The 27,113-nt window shown below is 43.2% G+C and overlaps 1 protein-coding gene across 4 annotated transcripts in view; it reads left to right on the top strand.

Annotated features, from left to right (window-relative positions):
- Mia3 (MIA SH3 domain ER export factor 3) overlaps nt 1–24,446 on the top strand; it is a 44,387-nt gene extending 19,941 nt beyond the window's left edge. Inside the window, exons 1-24 of one of the 4 annotated variants that reach the window (XM_085843540.1) lie at nt 3,419–3,679; nt 4,527–4,658; nt 11,428–11,449; nt 12,160–12,248; nt 12,481–12,558; nt 12,652–12,762; nt 14,297–14,368; nt 14,557–14,661; nt 15,439–15,561; nt 15,649–15,760; nt 16,546–16,601; nt 16,690–16,780; nt 16,932–17,070; nt 18,253–18,354; nt 19,600–19,660; nt 19,780–19,815; nt 19,932–19,999; nt 20,111–20,211; nt 20,369–20,506; nt 21,306–21,374; nt 21,478–21,551; nt 21,643–21,714; nt 22,938–23,079; nt 23,621–24,446. In XM_085843540.1, coding sequence (XP_085699666.1) covers nt 3,569–3,679; nt 4,527–4,658; nt 11,428–11,449; nt 12,160–12,248; nt 12,481–12,558; nt 12,652–12,762; nt 14,297–14,368; nt 14,557–14,661; nt 15,439–15,561; nt 15,649–15,760; nt 16,546–16,601; nt 16,690–16,780; nt 16,932–17,070; nt 18,253–18,354; nt 19,600–19,660; nt 19,780–19,815; nt 19,932–19,999; nt 20,111–20,211; nt 20,369–20,506; nt 21,306–21,374; nt 21,478–21,551; nt 21,643–21,714; nt 22,938–23,079; nt 23,621–23,931 — 2,415 coding nt within the window. In that variant the 5' untranslated portion in view covers nt 3,419–3,568 and the 3' untranslated portion in view covers nt 23,932–24,446. Of the gene's footprint in view, nt 1–3,418; nt 3,680–4,526; nt 4,659–11,427; nt 11,450–12,159; nt 12,249–12,480; nt 12,559–12,651; nt 12,763–14,296; nt 14,369–14,556; nt 14,662–15,438; nt 15,562–15,648; nt 15,761–16,545; nt 16,602–16,689; nt 16,781–16,931; nt 17,071–18,252; nt 18,355–19,599; nt 19,661–19,779; nt 19,816–19,931; nt 20,000–20,110; nt 20,212–20,368; nt 20,507–21,305; nt 21,375–21,477; nt 21,552–21,642; nt 21,715–22,937; nt 23,080–23,620 lie in introns of those variants that run through there. The other 3 variants (XM_085843532.1, XM_085843539.1, XM_085843535.1) reach the window with 3 other exon arrangements.
- Nucleotides 24,447–27,113: the final 2,667 nt, after the last annotated feature.

Raw genomic sequence — 27,113 nt, 5'->3', positions numbered from 1 at the left:
TTGCCGACTGAGCCATGTCTACAGCTCACTGTTAATCACTTGAAAACGTATCACAGGCTGTTATAATCCATTAACTGTGATACAGAACATGCAGAACAAGCTCCTCTGTGCTTTTCAGCCCCATTTAATTCCTTCCTGTCCTCCCAACACCCCTTTCCGTCTCTGCCAACCACTGTTCCATTCTGTAAGATGTCAAACAAGTCTCCAGTCCTGATTTTTTAAGGGCTCGTAAGAATAAGATTATATGGGAAAACTGGGGAACTATGAACAAGGCGATGTGAAGTTTCCAGCAAGGAGCATAGTTACCTGGTAGGGAGGACAATTTGGTCCCGTTTGGTTAGGGGAACTGAAGCACCACAGGTCATCTTTATGGGTCAGTTGTTAGGTGATATTTGGAATCTTACAGTTAGAAGGGACTTTGGAAGATGACTGCCCCAGCGTCTTGCTAGTGACAGTGATTTCCTGACATGTCGTTCATTCTGAGGTCTGTGCATTAGTAATTCTCCTTTTAAATTTATTTCGTTGTGAAGGTTCATACAAGTAAATAACTGTGTTCAACATCTCACCAGCCCTCTGCTCCCCTTTCTTGTCTCTGTAACCCCCTTTATTCTCCTGGACAGTCTTCTATTTTCCTGTCATATAGACGTTCCTGCTTTTATGTATCTATTTAAAATCTAGGATCCGTTAGTGATAGAAAACGTATTTGTCCATCTGAGACTGGTTGAACTCACTGAATGTGATCATCGCCACTAGGATCTTCTTTCCTGAGCGCATGCGCATCAGTAATTCTTAGTGTGAGCTTGCCTGTCACGGCCACACATTCTTTTGTGGTTAACTCATTTTTATTGATTGATTCAAAATTTCTCTTTATATGAAGCTCTCTGTAAGATGTAATTCGTTGAATAGGTGAAGTTATATCCTGTTTTAAATTTTTAGGGTTTGTGGTTTTCTTGCTGTTTTGTTTTGTTGTTGTTGTTTCTTTGAGACAAGGTCTCTCTATATAGCCTTGGTTGTCCTGAACTCACTTTGTAGACCAGGCTAGCCTCAGACTCACAGAGATCCACCTGCCTCTGCCTTCAGAGTGCTGGGATTAAAAGTGTGAGTCACCATGCCCAGCTTTTTAATGCTTTGTGGTGGAAGCAAAAAGCAGAGAGCCTAACTTGGTGATTAGCATCAGATGACAATTCGCTTTCAAACCTGGCAGGAATTCTGAGTTTGCCATATGGAAATGAAAAAGGCTTGAAATGGAAAGCATTGTGAAAGCACACATCTTATACCAGGTATTCTGCACATTTCTCTAAGGGTTTCGATGTCACAGCCTAAAATATATTCATTCCTTAATCTTGTTCCCAGCAGCCAATATTCTCATTTCCCATCTTGTTTGTTTAATGTACTTTGGAAACCATATCCTAGCACCATATACAATTGCTATTGCTGTTGGTGTTTTGAGACTGTCTCACTCTGTGGTCCCAGCTAGCCTAGCAGCCACTTCTGTAGCGCAGGCTACCCTTGAAGCTGTATTGATCTTTCTGCCTTGGCCTTCCAAGTGCCAGGATTGCAAGTATATAAGCCATTATTCCTATCTTCTTTTCTTTTTCTTTTTAATTTCATTTTTATTTTATGCTATGTGGCCAGTTTGTTTTTTTTTTTTTTTTTTTCTGCATGTATGTCTGTGTACTACAATATGCCTGTGCACTGTGTGCATGACTGGTGTCCACGGAGGCCAGAAGAGGGACAGAAGTTACAAACAGTTGTGAGTTACCATCTGAAAGCTGGGGATTGAATCCCAGGTCCTCTCAAAGAGCAGCCAGTGCTTTTAACTGCTGTGCTAACCACTGGGCCATCTCTCTAGCCCCTATTTTTATTTCTATGTGTTTGCATGTGTGAGAATATGCACATATTGTTGCAGTTGCCTATGGAGGTCAGAAGAGGGGCTTGTATCCCCTGGAGCTGGAGTTACAGAGAGTGTGAACCACCCCATGGGTTTTGGGAACCTAACTCCCGTCCTCTGCAAGGGCTGTATGAGTTCTTAGCAGCTGAGATATCCCTCCAGCTCCTTATTTTAGTTGTCTATATTATCAAGGTCTTACTTTGTAACCCAGCAAACCCATCCTGTAGCTCATGTTAGTCTCAAACCAACAGCAATCTTACTGCCTTTAACCTCTTGTGTGTAGAGGTTTCTTCTGGGTTTTCTTTTCTTTTTTTTTTTTTTTTTTCTTTTTTGGTTTTTCGAGACAGCAGGGTTTCTCTTTATAGCTCTGGCTGTCCTGGCGCTCACTTTGTAGACCAAGCTGGCCTCGAACTCAGAAATCCGCCTGCCTCTGCCTCCCGAGTGCTGGGATTGGGTTTTCTTTTCTATCCTATGATCTGTATTCCTGGGCTAGAACTGAGCCTGCCTTTTCCTTATATATTTTCATTTGGTTATTCTTCTGCAATTCAGGACTCCCACTCCCAAATAAACACCCCCATTGCCTTCAACTTTAAGAACATGATTTCTGGGCTATTTATTACCCTTGTCCGTTTCCACAAAGCGTGTAACCTTAAAAATGAGAGACCTCAAAATGAGGATGTTGGCGCAGATTTGGTAATGACAGAATTCCTCCATAAGGCTGTTTATAGGCAAGCAGAGGTGAAGAGAGGAACCCTACGAGAAGGCCTGGAGTGGACAGGAAGAAGGCCTTACCCAGAAGTCAGTCTGACCCATGACCCCTCAGAAGGGATCTGGAGACACCTGGTCTTGTTTGGGTTTCCAGAACCAGTCCCTTCTGTGTCTCAGCCCCTCAAGACAGGTCCAGTTCTGGTCGGGCCTGGCTTTCTCTTCTCCCAGGGTCCATCCATAACCCCCATCTTGATAGCTCCTTGGCCACGTTGACCCTGTGGCAGGTGAGCGTCTTTCATCGGGATTGTGCTTCAGGGGATCTCTTCCGCTCGGTTTGCGCTCTGGTCCCCACTGCCTCCTCACTGAACTCTTCCGTCCACCTCTATGTGTTATTTTCCCCTCTTCCACTTCCTTCTGTTGCGCTTTCTCTGTGCCTCTCCCCTCCCCCGCGTCCAACCGCCGCAAGCATTTGGACTCTTCTAGTCGGCTCCTCAACGTTCTTCCTCACTTGAACCCCCACGCCCGGCGTCCAGTCCTATGCTCCTTTCTCTCCCTCCTCACTCTATGAACAGAACGGTCTTTCCCCTGTCACGCACTATCTTTCCCCTACCTCACCTCCTTGCTTTGATCCTTTCGCTCAGCGCGCTGGCTCCCGCAACTCCACTCCGTGGTTGGTTTGCTCTGCACTAGTCCCGCCCCCCCCCGCCCCTGACCCGCCCCCCCCCGCCCCTGGCCCGCCCCCGCACTCCCCGCCCCCGCACGCTGGCTTCCTGGGTGCGCTGACGTCGCTCCTCGGCCGTGTCTGATGACGTGTTTCACCGGAGGCCTAGTGCGGAAGGTGCCGGGGAAGGCGAAGTTCATTCCCCGTGTCCGCCCCCCGGAGCCGGTCCTTCCCGAGGCGGAAGCGGCGAAAGCCGGCTCGGTGCCGACCGCAGGAAGCGTCGTCTCCGCGCAGCTGCCCCCCTCACGATGGACTCACTGCCTGCCACCGTGCCTGCTGTCACCGCCTCCCCGGGGGACCCCGAGCTGCTGGGGCCCCTCTCGGTGCTCTACGCAGCCCTCATAGCCAAGCTCCTAGAGGTGACAGTCCCCGGTCCCAGGGAGGGGCCGCGGCAGTGGCAGGCGGGAGGACCAGTGCTGGGCAGAGCACTCTCGGAGAGGCGAGCGGGTCCCGAGGCCGCCGGGCGCTGCGGTGTGGGACGCTTTGGTGGCTTGCCGGGTTTTCAGAGCGCACTGTCACAGTGACAGGCAGTGTGTTAGGCGGTGGAGTCCTTTCCTTGAGGCAGTGTCAGTCGGGGGTGGGGCCAGTATTATAATTAGCAGGCAGTGAAAGTGTGGAGTGGGCAGGTGTGTAATACTGCCTTTGAGGAAATGGTTAGAGCTAAGACACTGAGCCGCGTAGACGACATCTGAGAGCCTGGCCTCTAAACCGGTTACCCCGAGCTGTCTGCACTTACTCCTCACTTGTCTTTGTTTATGTAAGAATGTAGCCGATAACTTAGAATATTGCCAGAATAATACATTACATTATCACATTGGATTTATTTGCGACCACAAAAGTTGATTGCTTATATATTTAAAACTTTCGTTTTGTGTGCTTTTTTAAATCAATAAAACTTATCTGAAAGTACGATCCAGGGAATTTCTAACTATATGTCATAGACAACACAATATAGCAGAGTCTATTAGGAACTGGAAATATATGTCCAACTTAAAAGGTATTTAGACTCTCTGCTTGAGAACTGTACAAGTCAAACAAATTAAGAGACTTACAGTATCCTGTATTTCTCGAAATGGGAGTTATTGAAGATAGCCTGGAGTACTTACTGCATGGAGATTGGTTTAGAATTTCTATGAAGATTCTTTATGAATGCTTTATTGTAAAAATGTTTAAAGTTTTCCATTATTTCTAATCTGTCTGTTTCAGCTCCTTGCCACGTTGCCTGACAATGTTCAGCCTGGCCCTGACTTTTACGGACTGCCCTGGCAGCCTGTGATCATTACTGCAGTCTTGGGAATTGTTTCATTTGCAATTTTCTCCTGGAGAACTATTCTTGTTGTAAGTAAATTAAATTATCTTATCACATGACTCAAAAGTACACGGAGTATTTGGTAACCACTGGCCCATTTATTCATTGATTTATTTATTTTGGTTTTTCGAGACAGGGTTTCTCTGTATAGCCCTGGCTGTACTTATTTATTTTTAATTACTACATGAATACAAATTAATGGTTATACTTCTAGATAACCTTGTCAAATAATTTAGTATAATCTTTGTATTGATAAAGACTTAAGAGAACAAGATAACATATTTATAATTTTGATTGGAAAAGTTTGATTTAAAACAACTCCTATATCATTCAGTAGATACATGTACAATGTAAGTAGAACTAGGAATTCTTTCAAGCCATCCTGAAAAGTTATTTAATAATATGTATCAGAAAATTTAAAAAATGGGGTAGGACGGATAATAGTTATCCTCTTAAATAATATAATACGTTGTCTAATAATCTATCTGAAAGAAATAACTAATCAATCATACATTAAAGATCTTATACAAGAATGTTTAATGAGACAGTCTTTATTTTTAGTTAGCTATTAGTTGTGTGTGTGTGTGTGTGTTTTCTGCATGTGTACCTGCACATATGCCATGAGAGCTCAGTACAATTTTGTGGAACTGGTTCTCATCTTCTACATTCACATGAATTCCATGGATTGAACTCATCATCTGACTGACATCAGCAGGCAGCAGGCACCTTACCTGCTGAGCTATATTGCCAACCCTGGAAGAGAATTTACTGGCATGGAAACTTGCAGCAACCTAATATACATGCATATAATGGGATGTCTGACAATTACAACGACACTGGGGAGCAGCACATGCTTGTGACTAAGTGGGAAATGGAGTGAATCACACAGACTATGACTTGAAAGTGATGTTAGTGGTGCATATCACAAACACGCATGTACACTGCAGACAGTGCATCCCAGTGACACACATCACAAACACATGCATGCACACTGCAGACAGTGCATCCCAGTGACAAGTCACAAACACGCATGCACACTGCAGACAGTGCATCCCAGTGACAAGTCACAAACACGCATGCACACTGCAGACAGTGCATCCCAGTGACACGAGTCACAAACACGCATGCACACTGCAGACAGTGCATCCCAGTGACACACATCACAAACACATGCATGCACACTGCAGACAGTGCATTCCAGTGACACATATCACAAACACATGCATGCACACTGCAGACAGTGCATTCCAGTGACACAAGTCACAAACACGCATGCACACTGCAGACAGTACATCCCAGTGACACACATCACAAACATGCATGCACACTGCAGACAGTGCATCCCAGTGACACACATCACAAACACGCATGCACACTGCAGACAGTGCATCCCAGTGACACGAGTCACAAACACGCATGCACACTGCAGACAGTGCATCCCAGTGACACACATCACAAACACATGCATGCACACTGCAGACAGTGCATTCCAGTGACACATATCACAAACACATGCATGCACACTGCAGACAGTGCATCCCAGTGACACAAGTCACAAACACGCATGCACACTGCAGACTGTGCATCCCAGTGACACAAGTCACAAACACATGCATGCACACTGCAGACAGTGCATCCCAGTGACACACATCACAAACACATGCATGCACACTGCAGACAGTGCATTCCAGTGACACAAGTCACAAACACGCATGCACACTGCAGACAGTGCATCCCAGTGACACACATCACAAACACATGCATGCACACTGCAGACAGTGCATCCCAGTGACACACATCACAAACATGCATGTACACTGCAGACAGTGCATCCCAGTGACACACATCACAAACACATGCATGCATACTGCAGACAGTGCATCCCAGTGACACACATCACAAACACATGCATGCACACTGCAGACAGTGCATCCCAGTGACACATATCACAAACACATGCATGCACACTGCAGACAGTGCATCCCAGTGACACACATCACAAACACATGCATGCACACTGCAGACAGTGCATCCCAGTGACACACATCACAAACACATGCATGCACACTGCAGACAGTGCATCCCAGTGACACACATCACAAACATGCATGTACACTGCAGACAGTGCATCCCAGTGACACACATCACAAACACATGCATGCACACTGCAGACAGTGCATCCCAGTGACACACATCACAAACATGCATGTACACTGCAGACAGTGCATCCCAGTGACACATATCACAAACACATGCATGCACACTGCAGACAGTGCATTCCAGTGACACAAGTCACAAACACGCATGCACACTGCAGACAGTGCATCCCAGTGACACACATCACAAACACATGCATGCATACTGCAGACAGTGCATCCCAGTGACACACATCACAAACACATGCATGCACACTGCAGACAGTGCATCCCAGTGACACAAGTCACAAACACGCATGCACACTGCAGACAGTGCATCCCAGTGACACACATCACAAACATGCATGTACACTGCAGACAGTGCATCCCAGTGACACACATCACAAACACATGCATGCATACTGCAGACAGTGCATCCCAGTGACACACATCACAAACACATGCATGCATACTGCAGACAGTGCATCCCAGTGACACACATCACAAACACATGCATGCACACTGCAGACAGTGCATTCCAGTGACACAAGTCACAAACACGCATGCACACTGCAGACAGTGCATCCTAGTGACACGAGTCACAAACACACATGCACACTGCAGACAGTGCATCCCAGTGACACACATCACAAACACATGCATGCACACTGCAGACAGTGCATCCCAGTGACACACATCACAAACACATGCATGCACACTGCAGACAGTGCATCCCAGTGACACAGATCACAAACACATGCATGCACACTGCAGACAGTGCATCCCAGTGACACACATCACAAACACGCATGTACACTGCAGACAGTGCATCCCAGTGACACAGATCACAAACACGCATGCACACTGCAGACAGTGCATCCCAGTGACACACATCACAAACACATGCATGCACACTGCAGACAGTGCATTCCAGTGACACATATCACAAACACATGCATGCACACTGCAGACAGTGCATCCCAGTGACACAAGTCACAAACACGCATGCACACTGCAGACTGTGCATCCCAGTGACACAAGTCACAAACACGCATGCACACTGCAGACAGTGCATCCCAGTGACACACATCACAAACACATGCATGCACACTGCAGACAGTGCATCCCAGTGACACACATCACAAACACATGCATGCACACTGCAGACAGTACATCCCAGTGACACACATCACAAACACGCATGTACACTGCAGACAGTACATCCCAGTGACACACATCACTAACACACATGCACACTGCAGACAGTACAGCTAGCAAATGAGGTCCTTTCTGTCTCTTGCGTTATGTGTTGTATGTCTATGCACCTGTGCACATGTGCACGTGAATGTGGATGTCTAAGGAGCCCAGAAGAGCCTATCAACCCACTGGAGCTGGAGTTCTAGGTAGTTGTAGGTCAAACTCCTGTCCTGCAAGGGAAGGAGGTAACTCTTAATCCTAAAGCCATCTCCCAAGCCTTAGCCTTTTTCTTTATATATGTTTCCCACCTTTTCTGGTTTGATCATATGTTGTGGTACTCCAAAAATACCCTTTTTACTTGGAGGTACAGATTATATGGTGTCCAAAGACACATTATTACATTTTCATTCTGTTTTTGCTGAATACAATTTTATGTTTCAGATATACACACTCACCTCTGGAACCTTGGTCTTTTCCCTAAGATACCTTCCTTGGTTTTGCTTCTGCCAACTTACCTGTTCTTGTTAATTTGGGTGAAATGGGATAAGACAAGCTTATTCATTCATTGATTGGCAAGGCTATGGCATTAGAGAAAGCCATTCATTTCCCTGTGTTGGAAGGTTTTTGTTTGTTTTGTTTTAACTCCTGGAACTAGAATTACATTCAGTTTTGATCTGACATGTGGGTGCTGGGAATTGAACCGGATCCTTTGGAAGAGTAGCCACTGCTCTTACTCGCTGAGCCATCTTTCCAGCTCCACAATGCATTTATTTTTTCTTTCTTCCTTTCTTTCTCTCTTTCTTTCTTTTTTTCTTTCTTTCTTTCTTTCTTTCTTTCTTTCTTTCTTTCTTTCTTTCTTTCTCTCTCTCTCTCTCTCTCTCTCTCTCTCTCTCTCTCCTCTCTTTCTCCTTCCTTTCTTTTTATCTCCTCTCTTTTATTTAAAGATTTATTTATTTTATGTATGTGAGTACACTGTAGCTGTACAGATGGTTGTGAGCCTTCATGTCATTGTTAGAATTGAATTTTTAGGACCTCTGCTTGCTTCAGTCAGCCCTGTTCGCTCCAGTCAACTCCACTTGCTCAGTCCCTGCTTGCTCCACTCCAAAGATTTATTATTTATTATTATACATAAGTACACTGTAGCTGTCTTCAGACGCACCAGAAGAGGGTGTCAGATCCCATTACGGGTGGTTTTGATCCACCATGTGGTTGCTGGGATTTGAATTCAGGACCTTCGGAAGAGTAGTCACTGCTCTTACTCGCTGAGCCATCTTTCCAACCCCACATTTTCTTATAATAAGATGATCATACATGTTTTATATTGATAAGATTGAAATTTCATGGATGACTTGTGGATGGGTCTGAATATCATCACCACTTAAAAAACAGAGGTATTTGAAGGGCTGAAGAGATGATGGCTCAATAATAACTCAGTAATTGCTGCTCTTGCAGGGGACCCAGATCTGCTTTCTAGCTGTCACACAGCGGTTCATAAACATCTATTACTCGAGTTCTACGGGATCCAAAGCTTACTTCTGACTTCTACAACCTCTAGGCATGCATGGGGTACATAGATGTATATGCATGCAAAATATTCAAACACATACAATAAATCTAAAAAAGTTTTAAAAATACTAGCATTTGAAAAGAGAAATATATTTTGAGTTACAAATTAATTTAGTGGGTCAGCAAGTTGGCTCAGTGGATAAGATGCCAGTAGCCGAGGCTAACAACCTCAGTGTGAGCGCAGGACACAACATGGTTTGAGATCAGAACCAACTCCCAAAAGCTGTCATATGGCCTCCACATGTACATATGCTTGCCCTTGGATGTATACACCCGTACACACCAACACATAAATGTCATTTTTTTTTTCTTTAAGAAAAGAAATTTGGGCTAGGTGTTGTAGCATACACCTATAATCCCAGTACTCAGGAGGCAGCGGCAGGTGACTACAAGGCTAACCTGGTCTACATAGAGAGTGTTCTAGACTAGTGAGGGCTACAGAGTGAGACCATGGCTCACAAGGCAAAGTGCACCAGTTACTATCTCAGCTTTATAGATCTAGAGGTCATTGCTCTCCTGATGGGAATCACAGTTTTAGCGGTCACTTTCCTTGTAGGTCTCCTCTGGGAACATGTCCTCAGGTCCTCAGGCCGAGGACCATGTCCCACTGTTAGTCCTGGAAGTCAGATGATGTGCACTATCAGATTCCTAGCTTGTTTTTCGTTTTTCTGTGTGTCTGTGCGTGTGTGTAAGTATGCGTGTGTGGAGGTCAAAGGCCAACCCCTGGTGTCAGTTCTAGCCTTCCTCTCTTTTGAGATCCTGTTTCTTTTTAATTGTTCATTACCACATATGGCAAGCTGCTGACCTGAAGGATTCTGGGAGACTCATACTGCCACCTCCCATCTCACCATAGGAGCACTGGGATTACAAACATATTACCATTCCCATGGGTTCTGGGCATCCAAGCTCAGATCCTCACCCTGGCATGGAGCGTGCTTTATCCACTACCCCGATCCTACCACAGCATTCCTAAATTCAACAGGTAGAGAGCTTTGAATAGGATTGCTAGGATATTTTCTGGTGAGTGAAAGATGGTATATCTAAAGAAAAAGATTTTCCCTTGAATTTTGTTTCTTTGACACCGTTCTGAACACTCATTTCTGAGTTTCCTCTAGTACTCAGAGTCTCAGACTATAGACACCAAGTAACGAGACCATGGTGTGTTTATTATTACTAAGCTGAGCTAGCAGCCGCTGGGGTTGTGAGGCATCAGTGCTAGAGTTGTCAGGCGATAGATACCAAGTAACGAGACCATGGTGTGTTTATTATTACTAAGCTGAGCTAGCAGCCGCTGGGGTTGTGAGGCATCAGTGCTAAGATCTTAAGATTGATGCTCTTGTAATAGATCTATAAACATACTTTTAGCTATATATCTATTTTTTTTGTCTATTGAGGCTATTTATGAAGTATTAGTACCAATTACATTTAAAATGCCTTTTAGCCTGTCTTCTTTTTTTTTCGAGACAGGGTTTCTCTGTGTAGCCCTGGCTGTCCTGGCCCTCACTTTGTAGACCAGGCTGGCCTCGAACTCAGAAATCCGCCTGCCTCTGCCTCCCGAGTGCTAGCCTTGTCTTTTTAAAATTTTTTTTTTTTTTTGGTTTTTCAAGACCATGTTTATTTGTATACATTTGAGCCATGCTGCACATGTGCAGAACAGAACATAACTTGCAGATTCTCTCTCAGGACCATGTGGGTCCTCAGAATGTCAGGGTTAGTGACAAGCACCTTTGCCTAAGCCATCATGCTAGCCCAACCTTTCCTTATTTTCAAATACTAAGGGTTCATTAAACTGAAACAAGTTTGTTACTAATTTCTCATTTGTTTATGGTTCTCCCATATTAAGAACAATATGCTAATTAAGTGTTTGACAACAAACTTAATTTTATTTCTTTTCTTCTAGGTAAAGAGTAGAGTATATCAAGGTAAATATTTAGGTTCATTTTTTCCCTGTATTCAACCCTCTGCATTGGTGTTTGATGTTAGTCTTCTGTAATCTAGACATAGATGCCATAACTTCTGTCTGATTGCTTTATTAACTCCTGGAAAGTTTACTGTCTCTAGCCCACAAACTTGGCTGGTAGAACCGTGGAGATGCAACTGAGACAGGCAACCCAGCAGACTGAGGGAGTGGGGAGAGCAGGGTCGGTTACCATGGCAGATCAAGTGTGCTGTTGATGCAGTGCAGAGTCCGTCCCTGTGACACACACATTAAATGCACACTGGATCCGTAGCTGAGCAGACAGCATGCAGGGCGGTGGGATATCAAACACACACCGAATCCATCTGAGTGGATGCTGTCCAGGATGGTGGAAGGAGCTGGTATTTTGTGTTTTTCAGTTTCTGTTTGCAGATGACATTTGAAGCAATCTCATTTTCTAAGATGGGACCAAGTAATAGCATTTCCTTAAATTCTGTATCTCTCAATTAAATGTAAAGTCTGCACACTGCCCTTTTTAAGGTTTAATATTCTTACCCCCTTACTATACTCACTACAGACTGCCTTTAAACATAGCAGTCATGCAAAGCATGGTTTCCCTCTTTTAGTGCCAGGCACCAGGCCTGGCTGTTAATACACTGGGGCATTTGGCTTTATCTTGGGCTCACAAACTTACAGATTTCTCTTCTTTTTTAGTTACTGAGAAACAAATTTCTGAAAAGTTGGAGAATATCAAGAAAGAAAATGCAGAACTTATGCAAAAATTGTCAAGTTATGAACAAAAGGTATAATTATTCTTTTCACTTCCTCCCCCATTCCAGTTTGAATGTTTCTGTCTTAACATTCCATGTATGATTTGAAGATTCATATTTTATTTCATCATTTCCTAGTAGCCTTCGTAGATGTAAGCAATTGTTATCTGGAGAAGGTTGTCCACTTGGAAGTGACTTTGGTCGCACTATAATTTGTAATTAATTCTAAGTTGTAACTTAATTCTAAACACCTTGTTTTACACAGATCAAGGAGTCAAAGAAGTATGTTCAAGAAACCAAGAAACAAAACATGATTCTCTCTGATGAAGCTGTTAAATATAAGGTAAAAATCTCTTAGGGGAGAATTGCATTCCACAAGTGAAATTAAATGGAAGGAGTAATTCTTACTAATCTTAGTGTCTTTGTTTTTATTGAGGATAAAATCAAGATCCTTGAAGAAACTAATGTAAGTTTGGGTGACAAAGCCAAAAGCCTTCGTCTTCAGTTAGAGTCTGAGAGGGAGCAGAATGTCAAGAACCAGGACCTGGTAAGATTAGCTGCTCACTGGAGATGTAATTGGGCTTTTGAAGGATGCTGAGTGAAGGCAGCTTTTCCCATGCTGTTAGCTCAAGTGGAAGTAGGAGTCAGGGAAGTTGACTCTACTGTGGCTTGTCTGGTGGAATTTTAACTTGTAACTCTGGATTACTCTTATGGGCACAAGAAGAGTATTTTTATTCTCAATACTGGACCATTGTCAAATGGCTGGGATCTGCCCCCAGCACAGATAGACCAACTATGAATTCTGGCCTCATTGAATGGTTCTTCGATCTTGTTCTGTTTTTTTAAAAGTTCTCTTTTCGGTAAACTTATTCCAGCTTCATGTAGTGGTCGCAGAGAAAACAGAGAGGCCTTCTGTTATATCCTACCTCAGCAGAGCTAGTGCCCCGCTAAGGAACCACTAGACACATCTCTCTGATGTTAAATTATTCTTTCCAGCTCTTGGTTTACTGTATTCTTTGGAACCCACTATGCACAGCTCACAGTTAGAGGGAAGAATTACATTTTCCACCCCTTGAGGAGCTGGAGTCTTCATACTATTTTTGGAATTCTCGTCTATGAAATTGGTCTATTTTCCTCCAAATCCTTCTATCCCCAATTTAGGCAATGAAATTCTCCTCCCGTCCCTCTGCTCTTGGATTTTGAGCCTAGTGTCTTACACAGGGTCAGTGAGTGTTCTAACGCTGAGCTGTAGCAGCATCCCTTTTCTACGTTTTAATTTTGACACAGTCTCCACTAAGTTGCCTGTGCTGGCTTTGAAATCTCTAGCCAAGACAGGTCTTGAGCTCATGACCCTTGTGTTTCAGTCTTCCAAATTATCAGGCTTAGCTAGGCAGAGATTTTTTTTTTTTTTTTTTTTTTTTTTTTTTAGTTTTTCTCTACTGGGGATGGAACACAACCATGACAATAATTTGAATTGGTTTACTTGAAAGATTTATTCTTTTATCTTTTTATGTGGTTATGTGCTGCATTATCTTGTAACTAAGGTTGGATTATTGGTATATTTATTTTTTGCCCCTTAGAGCAAAACTGGATCCCTTACTTTTACCCAAACTATTGGCTGTTATGGGATGTGTTTATTAGTGTTTCATCCTTTAGTGTGTGTGTTAGCTTGTTTTATGTTAACTTAATACAAAGGGATGTTCAGTTGAAAAAATGCCCTCCCCAGATTGGCCTGTCAGAAAGTCTGTTGTGAGTTTTCTTGATTGATGGTTGATGTGAGAGGGCCCATCTTTCTGTGGCCAGTGCTGCCTCTGGGCTGGTGGTCCTAGGAACTAAACAAGACACCTGGGTCATCCATGGGGAACAAGGCAGTGAGCAGCATTCCTCTCTGGCCTCTGCATCAGTTGGCTGCAGGTTCCTGCCCTGACCTCCTTAGATGATGGGCTGTAAGCTGCGAACAGAGATAATCTCTTTGCTCTCCAGGCTGCTTCTGGGCAGTTTATCACAGCAGGAGAGAGCATGTATGTACACTGGTGACTATGCTGACACCTGAGGCTTTGTGTTCTGCTTTCATGGGTCAGATACTGGAAAACAAGAAATCTATTGAGAAGTTGAAGGATGTCATTTCAATGAATGCATCAGAACTTTCAGAGGTGAGTCTGCCTGTGTGCCGTAACAAGAATATTATCTACGTACTAAGTAACCATTGTCTTAGTCTGGTTGAGCAAAAGTTTGAGGTGTGCTAAAACATGTAAAAGATAAAACTTGAATGATGTTTGGTTAAGAAAATGTTCACTTTTTCTTTGCATTAATTTACTAACTGGGAGTGTTTTTTTATTAGGTTCAAGTTGCCCTTAATGAAGCCAAGCTCAGTGAAGAGAATGTAAAATCTGAGTGTCATCGGGTTCAAGAAGAAAATGCCAGGCTTAAGAAGAAGAAAGAGCAGGTAAGGCAAGTTCACCTAATAGCGATGGCATTGCCCTCAGCAGCCTCCCTCAACAGGATTCAGGCTGGGTGCTGGGAAGAGCGAACTATGCTTCCCAGATGGAGCAGGGATCTGCTTCAGGAGTTTTCTGTATAACTTACCGAAGCTCTCGGGGTGTTTACTTTTATCTTGTCAAATGCCTGACCATTATAAACTTGAGTAGCCTTAAGATAGCAAATAGTTGGATTTTTATGTCCAAAAAGTAAATATTTTTACCCCCTTTTAAATAACTTTACTGACCAAGAGAAGGTTATATGACCAAAGTCTGGATTTAGGAGTCTGAGATGTGCCCACCCATTCGTACTGGAAGCAAATTAAGTTGAATTAGCAATAGTTTTCTGAACTGCTTTTACACACTCATGTTCTTACCTCAGCTCTAAGCGCTGGAACCACTTTCCCCTTTCCTTAAAGATTGTTTTAAAGAATTCTTTATTTTATGTATGTGAGTACACTGTAGCTGTCTTCAGACACAACAGAAGAGGGCATCAGAACCTATTACAGATGGTTGTGAGCCACCATGTGGTTGCTGGGATTTGAACTCAGGACCTTCGAAAGAGCAGTCGGTGCTCTTAACCGCTGAGCCATCTCTCCAGCCCATCTCTCCCCCTTTCTTTAACTGAGATTTGAACTCCTAATGACAAGCCAAGAAGCGGCCTGGCTTCCTAGCACTGCCCCACACAGGTAACTTAGCTCCCATCGCACAGCTGCACACAGGAATTGATGTGCTTTGACTTTCAGTTGCAGCAGCAGGTAGAAGAGTGGAGTAAATCGCATGCCGAGCTCACTGAACAGATCAAGTCATTTGAGAAGTCCCAGGAAGACTTGGAAGTAGCTCTGACTCACAAAGACGACAATATTAGTGTAAGTTTATTCTCATGAGTATACACTTAATCCATGTATTCTGACTTAGAATCAAGAGGCTTTTATACCCACTGGCTTCTTTTCTAGGCTTTGACTAATTGCATCACACAGCTGAATCGGTTAGAATGTGAACTTGAATCTGAGGATCCAGATAAAGGAGGAAATGAGTCAGATGATCTGGCCAATGGAGAAACGGGAGGTAAGATCTGTCTCGGGGAGGTTGGGCCTATTTTGCCCTCTTGACTTGAATTTCTACTCACTGAGGCTGCTTTTCAGCTGTGCTAAGCTTTAGTGCTGTGGGCTCCCACTGATGAACTTGTAGATAAGTGTGTTTGTGTTGGGCCAGGGGGCTACTTGTGTGTAGTGTAGGCATGCTAAGAACACTGACATTTTTTATCTGGCCCCCTGAGAACAAGGTGTGTACAGTGGCTCTCCTTCTCTTGTGTCTGAGTATCAAAACTGCACAGGGGAACTCATCTTTACAGAGTGGTCGCAGTGGCTCTGCTCCTAGCACTTGCAGCTTGTTTTCAGAGGCCTAAGGTGGTTGGAATCACAGGTAAGGCTGTGAGGGAAGAAGCTAGAGTTGCATGGCAGGCATAGCAGGATGCTAGAGCAAGATGTTACCTGAGAAAGAATTGTCTCTTAGGTTGGACATTTACTGTTCCTTACCACTGGGGATGCTTTCAATCATAGCTGATAGCAGATTCAAGGGAGAACAAAGGGCTAGATGGTTTTAAGTAGTAGACATTTGTCCAGGTTGAGGTGATCTGAGAGAAGAAAGCACTTTCTTGGAGTAAGGATGACATTTCTTATGGCACAAACTAGTAGTTAACTTTGTACAATTTTCAGTTCTGAATCAGTTAATCAGTTCTTTTGACTTTTTTTTATTATTCGCTGTTTGAATGTGATCGTTGTTTGAGGGAAGTCATGAAAATGTCATTAAAGAGCAAGGAACAAAAAGCAACTGAAGCTTTTCTCTTGTAGGTGACCGGAGTGAGAAGATAAAAAATAGAATTAAGCAGATGATGGACGTCTCTCGGGTATCGATCTGTTTGTAGCCCCAGAAGCACCAGGGAGTCCTTTCTAAGGCTCACTTTTAAGACTAGATCTTTCTTCTGTAATTTTTAGACACAAACTGCAGTCTCAATAGTTGAAGAGGATCTAAAACTTTTACAGCTTAAGCTAAGAGCATCGATGTCCACTAAATGTAACCTGGAAGGTAGGTTCTTCTGGAGACACAAATGCCACATATTAGAACAACTTAAAGTTTGATTGGCTAGATAAGTGGGTCCCAGTGTTCTCTCTCCTCACTTCTCAGAACTGACCTCAGCCCTGACTTTGAAGCCTCTGCACTTTTTCGTCCCTTGTAGACCAAATCAAGAAATTAGAAGATGACCGCAGCTCGCTGCAGACTGCTAAAGCTGGGTTGGAAGACGAGTGCAAAACTCTGAGGCAGAAAGTGGAGATCCTGAATGAGCTGTACCAGCAGAAGGAGATGGCACTGCAGAAGTAGGCCCCATGCTCTCTGCTAGCCCTGCACGCACCCACTTTCCTAAAGCTTATTTATAGTTTTTCCCATTTATAATTAGCAGAGCCTTGGGTTTCCCTTTGAGGTTTATTTCTGTAACTTGCCTTTTCTTTGTATGTGTGTAGCTTGTGACTAGGTGTTGCTGTTGTATATGTGTGCACTGTATGTACTTAATGTGGGTATGCACATGTATACACATGCTTGTAGAGGTCAGAGGTCAAAATTGGGTGTCTTTTCCCCCTTTGAAGGTCACCTTTATTTTTTGAGTCATATCTTTTATTGATCAGAAGAGCATCCATTCCATTAGGCTGGCTGGCCAGTGAGCTTCAGGAATCTGCCTGCCTCTGCCTTTCCCTGCTGGAGTTACAGGTGTGCACCTGCATGGATACCTAGCTTTTTATACAACAGTTCTTCAAGTACAACATTTAAAAAAGTAATTAATACCTTTTCCAGGGCAAAAAGATGTATTTGCCCTGCATTACCTGAGTGGGACGGCTGTGTCCACAGGACAGGAAGCTTTCAGTACTCATAGTACGTGTTGCCCATTGATTTTTTTTCTTTTTTTAAAGATTTATTTATTAGTATACATAAGTACACTGTAGTTGTCTTCAGACACACCAGAAGAGGGCGTCAGATCTCATTACAGATGGTTGTGAGCCACCATGTGGTTGTTGGGATTTGAACTCGGGACTTTTGGAAGAGCAGTCAGTGCTCTTAACCACTGAGCCATCTCTCCAGCCCCCGAGCACAGTGATTTTTATGGTGGTTTTATTGTTAGAGGAAATTGTGGGACACATTGTAAATGACTTCTGGCTTGCCAAGAGGTCAGAGTTTGACTTCCTAGATATAAGGGAAATTTTGAAAACTTTGCATGATTTCATTTGTCTGGGCATTAAGGGAAGGAAGTATAGGAAGCAGGGTGCTTGTGGCACACACCTTTAATGCCAGAACTTGAGAGGCAGAGGCGGACAGATTTTGAGTTCCAGGCCAGCCTGTTCTACAGAATGCATTCCAGAATAGCCAGGGCTAGGCAGAGAAACAAACAAAACCAAAACAAAATACCCAGCGAACCAACAACCAACAGTAAAGGATAGGAAAGGACAGTTGGACAAGAGCTGGCTGCGGTAAGGAAGGACACTGACCTGTAACTGGTTTCCTCCTAGGAAACTGAGTCAAGAAGAGTATGAGCGGCAAGACAGAGAGCAGAGGCTCACGGCGGCTGATGAGAAGGTGGTTCTGGCTGCAGAGGAAGTAAAAACGTACAAGTAAGTCCAGGCTCTGGCCAGAGCTCTGCTTGCTTTCTAAACTGGAGAAAATGTGCACAAGAGAATAGCACAGAATCGTGACAGGGGTGGGGATGTGAGTCCATTCAGTCACCAGGGGAAAAATTTCATAGATGAAAAATGATAAATTTATTTAGTCCACACACTAATAGGACTATAAAGGCCCTTGTTTCCTGCAGATGGCTCTGGGGCAGCAGGGTGGGAGGAATTTTATATATCCCCTTCCCAGCCTTCCCAATGCTCCAACCCTTTAATACAATTCCTCATGTTGTGGTGACCCTAACCATAAAACTATTTTCATTGCTACTTCGTAACTGTAATTTTGTTATTGTTATGAAGCATAATATAAAATTTTTTGATAGAGGTTTGCCAGAGGGATTGCAGCCCACAGGTTGAAAACCACTATATTAGGGTGATTCTTTAATGAAAGCAGTTTGCTATGTGAAAATCACTGCCATAATTATTCCACTTGATAGTGAACAATCACTCAGTAGCCAGTAGTCTGTTTAATTTCCTGACAATTAGAAGAAAGAAGAAACACTTATATCGTTGTGTAGAAGCAAATATTCATAGCAGGCTGTTATGAAAATATCTTGAAGACCATTAAGGAAATGATAATCTAAGAATCTCTAGCCATGAAATGACAGGAATTTTTTTTTTCATTTTGATTATACTGTACTTTGAGTAAATCTATATAAAACATGGTTTTGTATGTCTGGTGGTATCTTTAATACTGTAGCTATTCAGAGTTAAGGGTACATTGTTGGATTGTCCCAATTTTTTTTTTTATAGTATAGAATAGAGTTTATTCAGGGTATGCGAGGGGAGTTAAGAGGGTAGTAGAAGCAGAGAAAGGCAGAGAGAGAGAGAGAGAGAGAGAGAGAGAGAGGAGAGGAGAGAGAGAGAGAGAGAGAGAGAGAGAGAGAGAGAGAGAGAGAGAAGAAGAAGAAGAAGAAGAAGAAGAAGAGGAGGAGGAGGAGGAGGAGGAGGAGGAGAGGAGAGAGAGGAAAGGGAGAGAGAGAGGAGAGAGAAGAGAGAGAGGGAGGAGAGGAGGCTGGCCGTGAGCATGTGGACAGAGGGGAAAGGGAATAGGAAAGGGAGGGGGAAGGGCAAGGGGACAAGAAGCTCTGAGGCGGAGCAAGAAGGGAGGGAAGAGCAAGCAAGCAAGAGTGGATTGTGCAAGTTTTATCTAGTGTTTTAATTGATAATGCCAAATGTAATTCTTAGGCGGCGAATTGAAGAAATGGAAGAAGAATTACAGAAAACAGAACGCTCATTTAAAAACCAGGTACAAACTCTATTAGACTACATCAGCTGCAGCTTTCTCTTTTTTTTTGATAGCTAATACATGTTAAAATGGGCATTATGAAGAACAGTGACTGTGTAATTGGTGTGTTGTCTTTTCAGATTGCTGCTCATGAGAAGAAAGCTCATGATAATTGGGTAAGGTTTTTTCTTTTCTTTTTCTTTTTCTTTTTCTTTTTTCTTTTTTTTTTTTTTTTTGTGCACAGCCTTTCACACCCGAATCACAATCCCTTTTTCTTCAATATCTTCAATAGCTCAAAGCTCGTGCTGCAGAGAGAGCCATGGCAGAGGAGAAGAGAGAAGCTGCTAACTTAAGGCATAAGTACGGAATTTTGGTATCTGATTTTGAGTGCTTTTATGGTGCTTGAGTGCTAGTTGGTATCTAATAAGGAATTGATTGCTATTTCAAGTCCATTGTTTCTCAATATTCAAGATTACTGGAAATGACTCAAAAGATGGCAATGAGGCAAGATGAACCTGTGATTGTAAAGCCAATGCCAGGAAGACCGAACACACAAAACCCTCCCCGGCGAGGTAGGGAGTGCTCTGCACATGGCAGCAGGATTCTGGTGTGGAATGTGTGTGAATTAAATTTTACTTCTGTGTTAGGTCTGATGCCCTAGAAAGACTCCTGAGCTTACTGGAGGGAAGGGGCTGACATAGAGTGGTAACGAGGCATTGCTGTCTTCAGGTCTGCTGAGCCAGAATGGCTCTTTTGGCCCATCCCCTGTGAGTGGTGGGGAATGCTCCCCTCCCCTACCAGCAGAGCCGCCTGGGAGACCTCTCTCTGCCACACTCAGTCGAAGAGACACTCCTAGAAGTGAATTTGGTGAGCACTGACGTACTCCTTTGCACTACAGTACATAGAGTGTGTACTTGCCATGTTAGAATTTAGGTTTGTCAATAGAAAATATGTCTTAGTCAGTCCTCGCAGAGAAATGGGTCACTGTAAGCTCTTCTGCAGGACAGAAAGATTTATATTCTCCTAGAGGCCCCCACATTGCTTAAGAGTTATATATTCTTTAAAGTTTAACTGTGAATATGAAATGTCATCTTACTATAATTCTGTCTGCTGCTTAGAAAGATTAGGAGTCAAACTGGAAAATTCTGCCAGTACAGTGCTATTAAATCTTTCTTGAAGCACCAGTATTCTCAATATAAAGTTCAGTGCTGATCTTTAAAACTAGGGCAATTCCTAGAGTAGAACGGTGGCTTGGTTGTTAGCAGCACTTGCTCCTCTTCCAGAGGACCTGAGTTCAATTCTCAGCACCCACATGGCAGCTCACAGCCACCTGTAACTCCAGTCCTAGGAGATCTGACACCCTCTCTGGCCTCCATGGGTACTGCACACATGAGAACCAAACATATGTGCAGGCGGAATACCCATACATATAAAGGAAAAGAATTTTAAAATAAATTTACAAAAATGGAGGCAATTCTTGTTTTAGTACTTGAGATCTTTTCATAAACTGTGACCTGTTTATTGAGGCTCCTCTTTGGGACTGCAGGCATGTGCTGCCTATCCAGAAGGAGGCCTATTTGTAATGCTTATTTCTAGTTGAGCCCTGTTCACAGCAGGTTTATTCCCTCTGAGAACACGCCAATGGCTCTGTTGTTTCTTTCTCAAGGGTCACTGGACAGGCATTTACCTCGCCCTCGATGGCCATCAGAGGCATCTGGCAAACACTCTGCTTCTGGTAAGGGGCCTAAGTAATTTCCGAGTCTCGTGCATGTGGGGCTTTGATTGTTCTCAGTGTACCAGCCAGGGCCGGTCTAAGTCAGTTCTCTGGCCTCTCATAGACCCGGGTCCCGCTCCTGTGGTGAACAGCAGCTCCAGGAGCTCTTCTCCCGCTAAGGCCGTGGATGAGGGCAAGGTAAGCTCTCAGGCAGACAGGCAGATGAGCAGCTCCTTCTGGTCGGGCTCCTCCTCATCTCTTGTTTATTTGACTTTCGTTTCTTTAAAAGCAAACTGTTCCTCAAGAGCCCGAAGGCCCCTCAGTTTCCAGCATGGCCCCTTTAGCTGGGCATCCAGTAGCAGTAAGTGTTTAGATTGAGGACTGGAGTGGCCTTTGACTCTGCTTGGTCTGTCCATAGACAGTTTATAATGCATGCTCCTCACCTTGATGACTCTGAGATGCAGGGTTACGCCAGTGACTTTGGGGATCACTGAGTCAGTAGTTGGTTGTTGATGTCCTTTTTCCTGTTGTGTTAAATTACCAAGTTAGAGCACGTGTGTATTTTTTGCTGAAAGCTCTGAGTGAAATAATTCACAGTAAATCACATGATTTGTTTTCATTATCTGCCTAGAACTATGCTGCTAAAAACCCCTGCGTTTGTATACCTGGAAAACTGTTTTGAATGATATGAATTCAGACTGTTTACAAACAGAAACCTGTCCTGAGCACTGTCCACAGAAGTGCGTGCTCTGAGACACGTGGCTAGTGTAGGTGCTGAGCCTGCTGCACTCGCTACATTAACACAGTAAGGGGATTCCTGTCAACAGTGTGCAGTGATGCTAGCCAGTGAAGGTCCTTACTGGGGCTTTGTCTTTCTAATAATGTACATTAATAACACTGTGCTGGTAACACTGTGACTTCCAGCGCAGGATTCCAGGGATGGGAACCTCTTGAGAAATCTTTTTATCCAAAGCCAGTCTGGATTGAGCCCTAAGTGCCTTTCCAGAAGACGTCAGAGACTAGAGACTTATAGAGGAAGGAGCAGGTACAGCCTTCGAGCTAGTATTTGAATTCCAGCTTACCCTCTTTCAGTATAACCTCCAGTAAATCAGCTGAACTCTTCTTACCTGTGCTTGCTCAATCTTTAAAGCAAGATACTCACACAGATTGGAAGATATGAACATTTGAATAATGTAGCAAAGGCCCACTGAACCCTGAAATGGTGGTTGTCACTGTATAGATACACATTTTTAATGTTATTTGTATTCTTTTTTAAAAAAATTAGTTATAACTGCATATCTTCTGTTTTAATTTTTCTACGTGCATTATATCCCAATGTTCCCTATATTCTTAATCTGGAATTATAGTCATGAGAGATTTGAGAGCACTCTTTTGATACAGACTTCAGTGTGTATGGCTGGATCCTAGTCACTGCTTGCAGCATCCTTCTAACCTCTCTGGGTTGTCACTGGCAACATGGGGTGAGGTGGTGTTACACTTACAATTTTTTGGACAGTGCCAGTTTACGGTTGGTACTTTGTCATGTTAAAGCATTTCCAGACTTTAATTGCTTCTTTCCTGCAGGTTAATATGGCTCCCAAAGGGCCGCCTCCATTTCCAGGGGTGCCTCTCATGGGAGGCCCAGTGCCACCACCCATACGATATGGACCACCTCCCCAGCTATGTGGTGGGCCTTTTGGGCCTCGCCCACTTCCTCCACCATTTGGTATGATATTTTGGACAGTATTAACTTACTTGTAAAACATTCATCTTTTCTGTTCCTTGCTAAAGTAGCTGCTATCATAGAACTTCCCAACTGAGGCTAAAGCTAAGAGGACACTGTAACCTATCCGCAATCTTCTGAGCACATATAGGTCTAGCTAATCTCACACCTAAACTGAGTTGGGCATGGCTAGACAAGGAAAGGGGTCATTTAGGAAAGCCAGTCATGTTCCATCTGCAGGTGCACTTGAACAGCAGTGGCTACATATTATGTAGAAAAGATGGATGACTCATGCGGTGACACTCTGTAGGTTACAGATAGATATGTCCTGTAACATAAAGCTTGTCATCCTCTGTAACACAAGCCTAAGAATAGAGATGGAAGAGGTAAAAACTCTATTCTCAGTGGGACTATCTAGAAAAGAGGTGTTAGAGAGAACACAATACAAACCTAGTGAATGAAGATCAACTTGAGCTCACCTACTTGGAATGGTTGCTCATTTAGATATGTTACTTGGTATTTATATGGCTTTTTTGTTTTCTAGTTCCAGGCATGCATCCACCACTAGGCGTAAGAGAATATGCTCCAGGTGTTCTGCCTGGGAAACGGGACCTGCCTCTTGATCCACGGGAATTTTTACCAGGACATACACCATTTAGACCTCCAGGTCCACTTGGTCCAAGAGAGTTCTTTATTCCTGGTACCCGATTACCACCTCCAACCCATGGTCCTCAGGAGTACCCACCACCACCTGCTGTAAGAGACTCACTGCCTTCAGGCCCGAGAGAGGAAGCCCAACCTGCCTCTCCAAGCAGTGTCCAGGACCGCTCACAGGCTTCAAAGCCCACCCCCTGACTTTGACCTCTATCGCTGAGTCAGAGAGGAAGTGGACAGTGCATTATTCATTACAGCAAAGGATTTCGTTGGCATCAAAATCTAAAAGTTTGTTTTACAAAGATTGTTTTTAGTACTAAGCTGCCTTGGCAGTTTGCATTTTTGAGCCAAACAAAAATATATTATTTTCCCTTCTAAGTAAAAAAAAAAAAAATCACCTCTTAAGCTAGAATATCCTTCAAACTTTGAAATGTGCAATAAAGAATACCTGTGTTTAGTTCATGTAGCATATGTAATGATTGCTAAATGATTGAGAATATCGAGTATGAACATTTCCTGTGGAAATGCTTTAAGAACACGTATTTCCATGGCCTTGGTTTAGTGTATGCCAGCTGATTTGAGCAAGGTGTTTACAGCTCCATTTGTGTCTCAAAGACTGTTACACTAAAAAGAAAAGTTTACTCAAGGATCATAACCTGTCCCCTGTTGCTAAAGTTCTTTGTAGTAATAGTTCATAAACTTGGTTTATTACTATTTCCCAGTGTCTGCTGATTCTTTGGTTGCTCTGAGACATGCATCATTTGGGAAAACTGACAACTGTACTTTGGAACTGCAGTGGTGGGCTGGGTACATTCCATGTGACATGCTGAGTTCTTCAAAGTCATCAGTGAGCTCTACCAGGAATTTCCTCTTCTTTTTTTCTTTTGTTTTTTAAAAAGATTTATTTATTTATTATATATGAGTACAGTGTAGCTGTCTTCAGACACTCCAGAAGAGGGCATCAGATCTCATTGCAGATGGTCGTAAGCCACCATGTGGTTGCTGGGATTGGAACTCAGGACCTTTGGAAGGGCAGTCAGTGCTCTTAACTGGTGAGCCATCTCTCCAGCCCCCTCTCTTCTTTCAAATAAGCCAGAGGCCCCACTCATTCTACATGACTGCCCTTTCTTGGTGCTCATAGCTTGAGAATGAGTTTGAGTATGAATTTGTACAACTATCAAGAATTATTTGGAGTGGGTGTGGTGGCTCGCATCTTTAATCCCAGCACCTGAGAGGCAAAGGGAGGCATATATCTGAGTTCCAGGACAGCCAGAGCTACATAGAGTCTGTCTCAAAAACCGAGAAAAAGAAAATTACTTGAGCCAATAAGATGGTTCAGCAGGTAAAGACACTTACTGCCGAGCCTGACAGCCTGAGCTGATTCCTTGGACCCACCTAGTAAAGAGAACCACTTCCCACAGCTATCCTCTGACCTACACACACACACACACTGCAGCACGTGTGGGGAAAAAATTGACAAAATTATTTGACCTGGTATTTTGTTGCTTTTAAAACCATTCTTTCACTAAGGGTGACTAACAAGATAAAAATCATATGCCAAGACTGTAAGATCATTTCTTTTTAGAAATGTCTATTCCATTTTCTCTCATATCACTTTGCAGCTGATTGTCAAGGAGTATGGCAAAGAATCAGGAAGCTGCCATAGGCAGAAAGATCAGAAAACCAGTGTACATCCTCAACTAGGGGCTGAGCTCAGTAACATGGCTGTTCTGAGCGAGGTAGATTGCTACAGCAGTGTAAGCTGCAGTGATTAAAGCTATAACAAGTGAAAACAGCTCACTGTGACACTGCACTCTAAAGTCCTGTGAAGCAATGACTGAAACCAAGGGCACATCATGCTACTGCTGGGAAGTTGAATCCACTGGAGATTTTGAAAAAAATGAGCAAAAGCTTCAATGTTAAATAAAATCTTCGATGACTGAAGACATACAAAGACAGGTTCTCTGAATGCAGGAGTACCAAGGGAGTTGTAAGTCCTCCAGTAAGAGTTCAGCCTGCCTGACCTCAATCCAGAATTATACAAGATTTTATAAGAAAATGCATAGGAGAGTATATATATAATTTGAAACTTTATTTTGTATGCTATGCACATGCATTTTGCTTACATGCTTGCATGTATGTATGTGCAACATGTGTTGTGTCTGGTACCCATGGGGCCAGAAGAGGGCACTAGATCCCTATAACTGGAGTTACAGGCAGTTGTGAGCCATCATGTGGGTGCTGGGAACTGAACCCCGGTTCTCTGCAAGATCAAAAAGTGCTTTTTAACTCCTGAACCATCTCTTTAGCCACACATGCCATTTTTAACCATATAAAAATAATATTAAATTGCAAACTTCTTGAAAGTATCTGTCAATCTTGGGACACAAAATAGTAAAAATATAATTTATAATTTTTAACTTTTTTTTTTTTAAAGATAAGGTCTCACCTATATAGTCCAGGCTTGATCACACTTGCTATTCTCCTGCCTCAGCTATCTTGATTACCTAAATTTAGAGGGCATATAAAATAAAAATTATACAAGCTAAGAAGACAAATAGTAAAGGTAAACCTTTTTTTTTAATATTCAAAATTAGGATATTCCCTCTAAAGGCCTTTAGTTATTCTATCATCATAAAAATCATCAGAAATATGTGTAGAAACCTCAGTTGTAGCATTTCTATGCCCTTCTGAGCCAGTCTATTACCGCCTTTCCTCAGCCCCATCTGATGAGACATCCTGTGCTACAAAAGCCTGTCTACGGATGGCACAGAGGACAGGATACCTCAGTTGAATCAGACTCTTCCATTTCGAAAGTTCTTGTTTCAGAAGTCCCCTCCAGCTGTCTCTGTGTTGAATAGCTAAAGCTGGTTAGCAAGGAGCCACACCTCGGCTTGAAAGCACCTGTGCTAGACTGCTAGCGACAAGGCTATTATTGCTCAGTACAATGGAAACTCAACTTGTGAAGTGGGGAGTGCTTTTGTGTTCACTGCTTTAAGACAATCTTGTCATTCAGGTCTAAATTAAAGCTGAGCTTTAATTTTTGTTTGTTTGTTTTTTTTGGTTTTTGTTTTTTTTCGAGACAGGGTTTCTCTGTGTAGCCCTGGCTGTCCTGGAACTCACTCTGTAGACCAGGCTAGCCTCGAACTCAGAAATCCGCCTGCCGCTGCCTCCCAAATTCGAGGATTCTAAAGGTGCACCAGCAGTGCCTGGCGAGCTTTAGTTTTTAACATCATGTTCCACTAAAGTGCTTTATTAACCCTGATGGCAGGCATTTGTGGCTCATATATGCCATGCTGTGTGAACGATCAGTGCTGTAGCACAGAAAATTACCACCTTGCTATTTGTCTTTTATGATCTGTAAGAAATGAGAAAGGACAATG

Source organism: Mus caroli, unplaced genomic scaffold (assembly GCF_978045245.1).
Source record: "Mus caroli unplaced genomic scaffold, Mus_caroli_1 scaffold_1, whole genome shotgun sequence".
In the NCBI taxonomy this organism is placed as follows: domain Eukaryota; kingdom Metazoa; phylum Chordata; class Mammalia; order Rodentia; family Muridae; genus Mus; species Mus caroli.
This window is presented reverse-complemented; position numbering and strand designations above follow the sequence as displayed.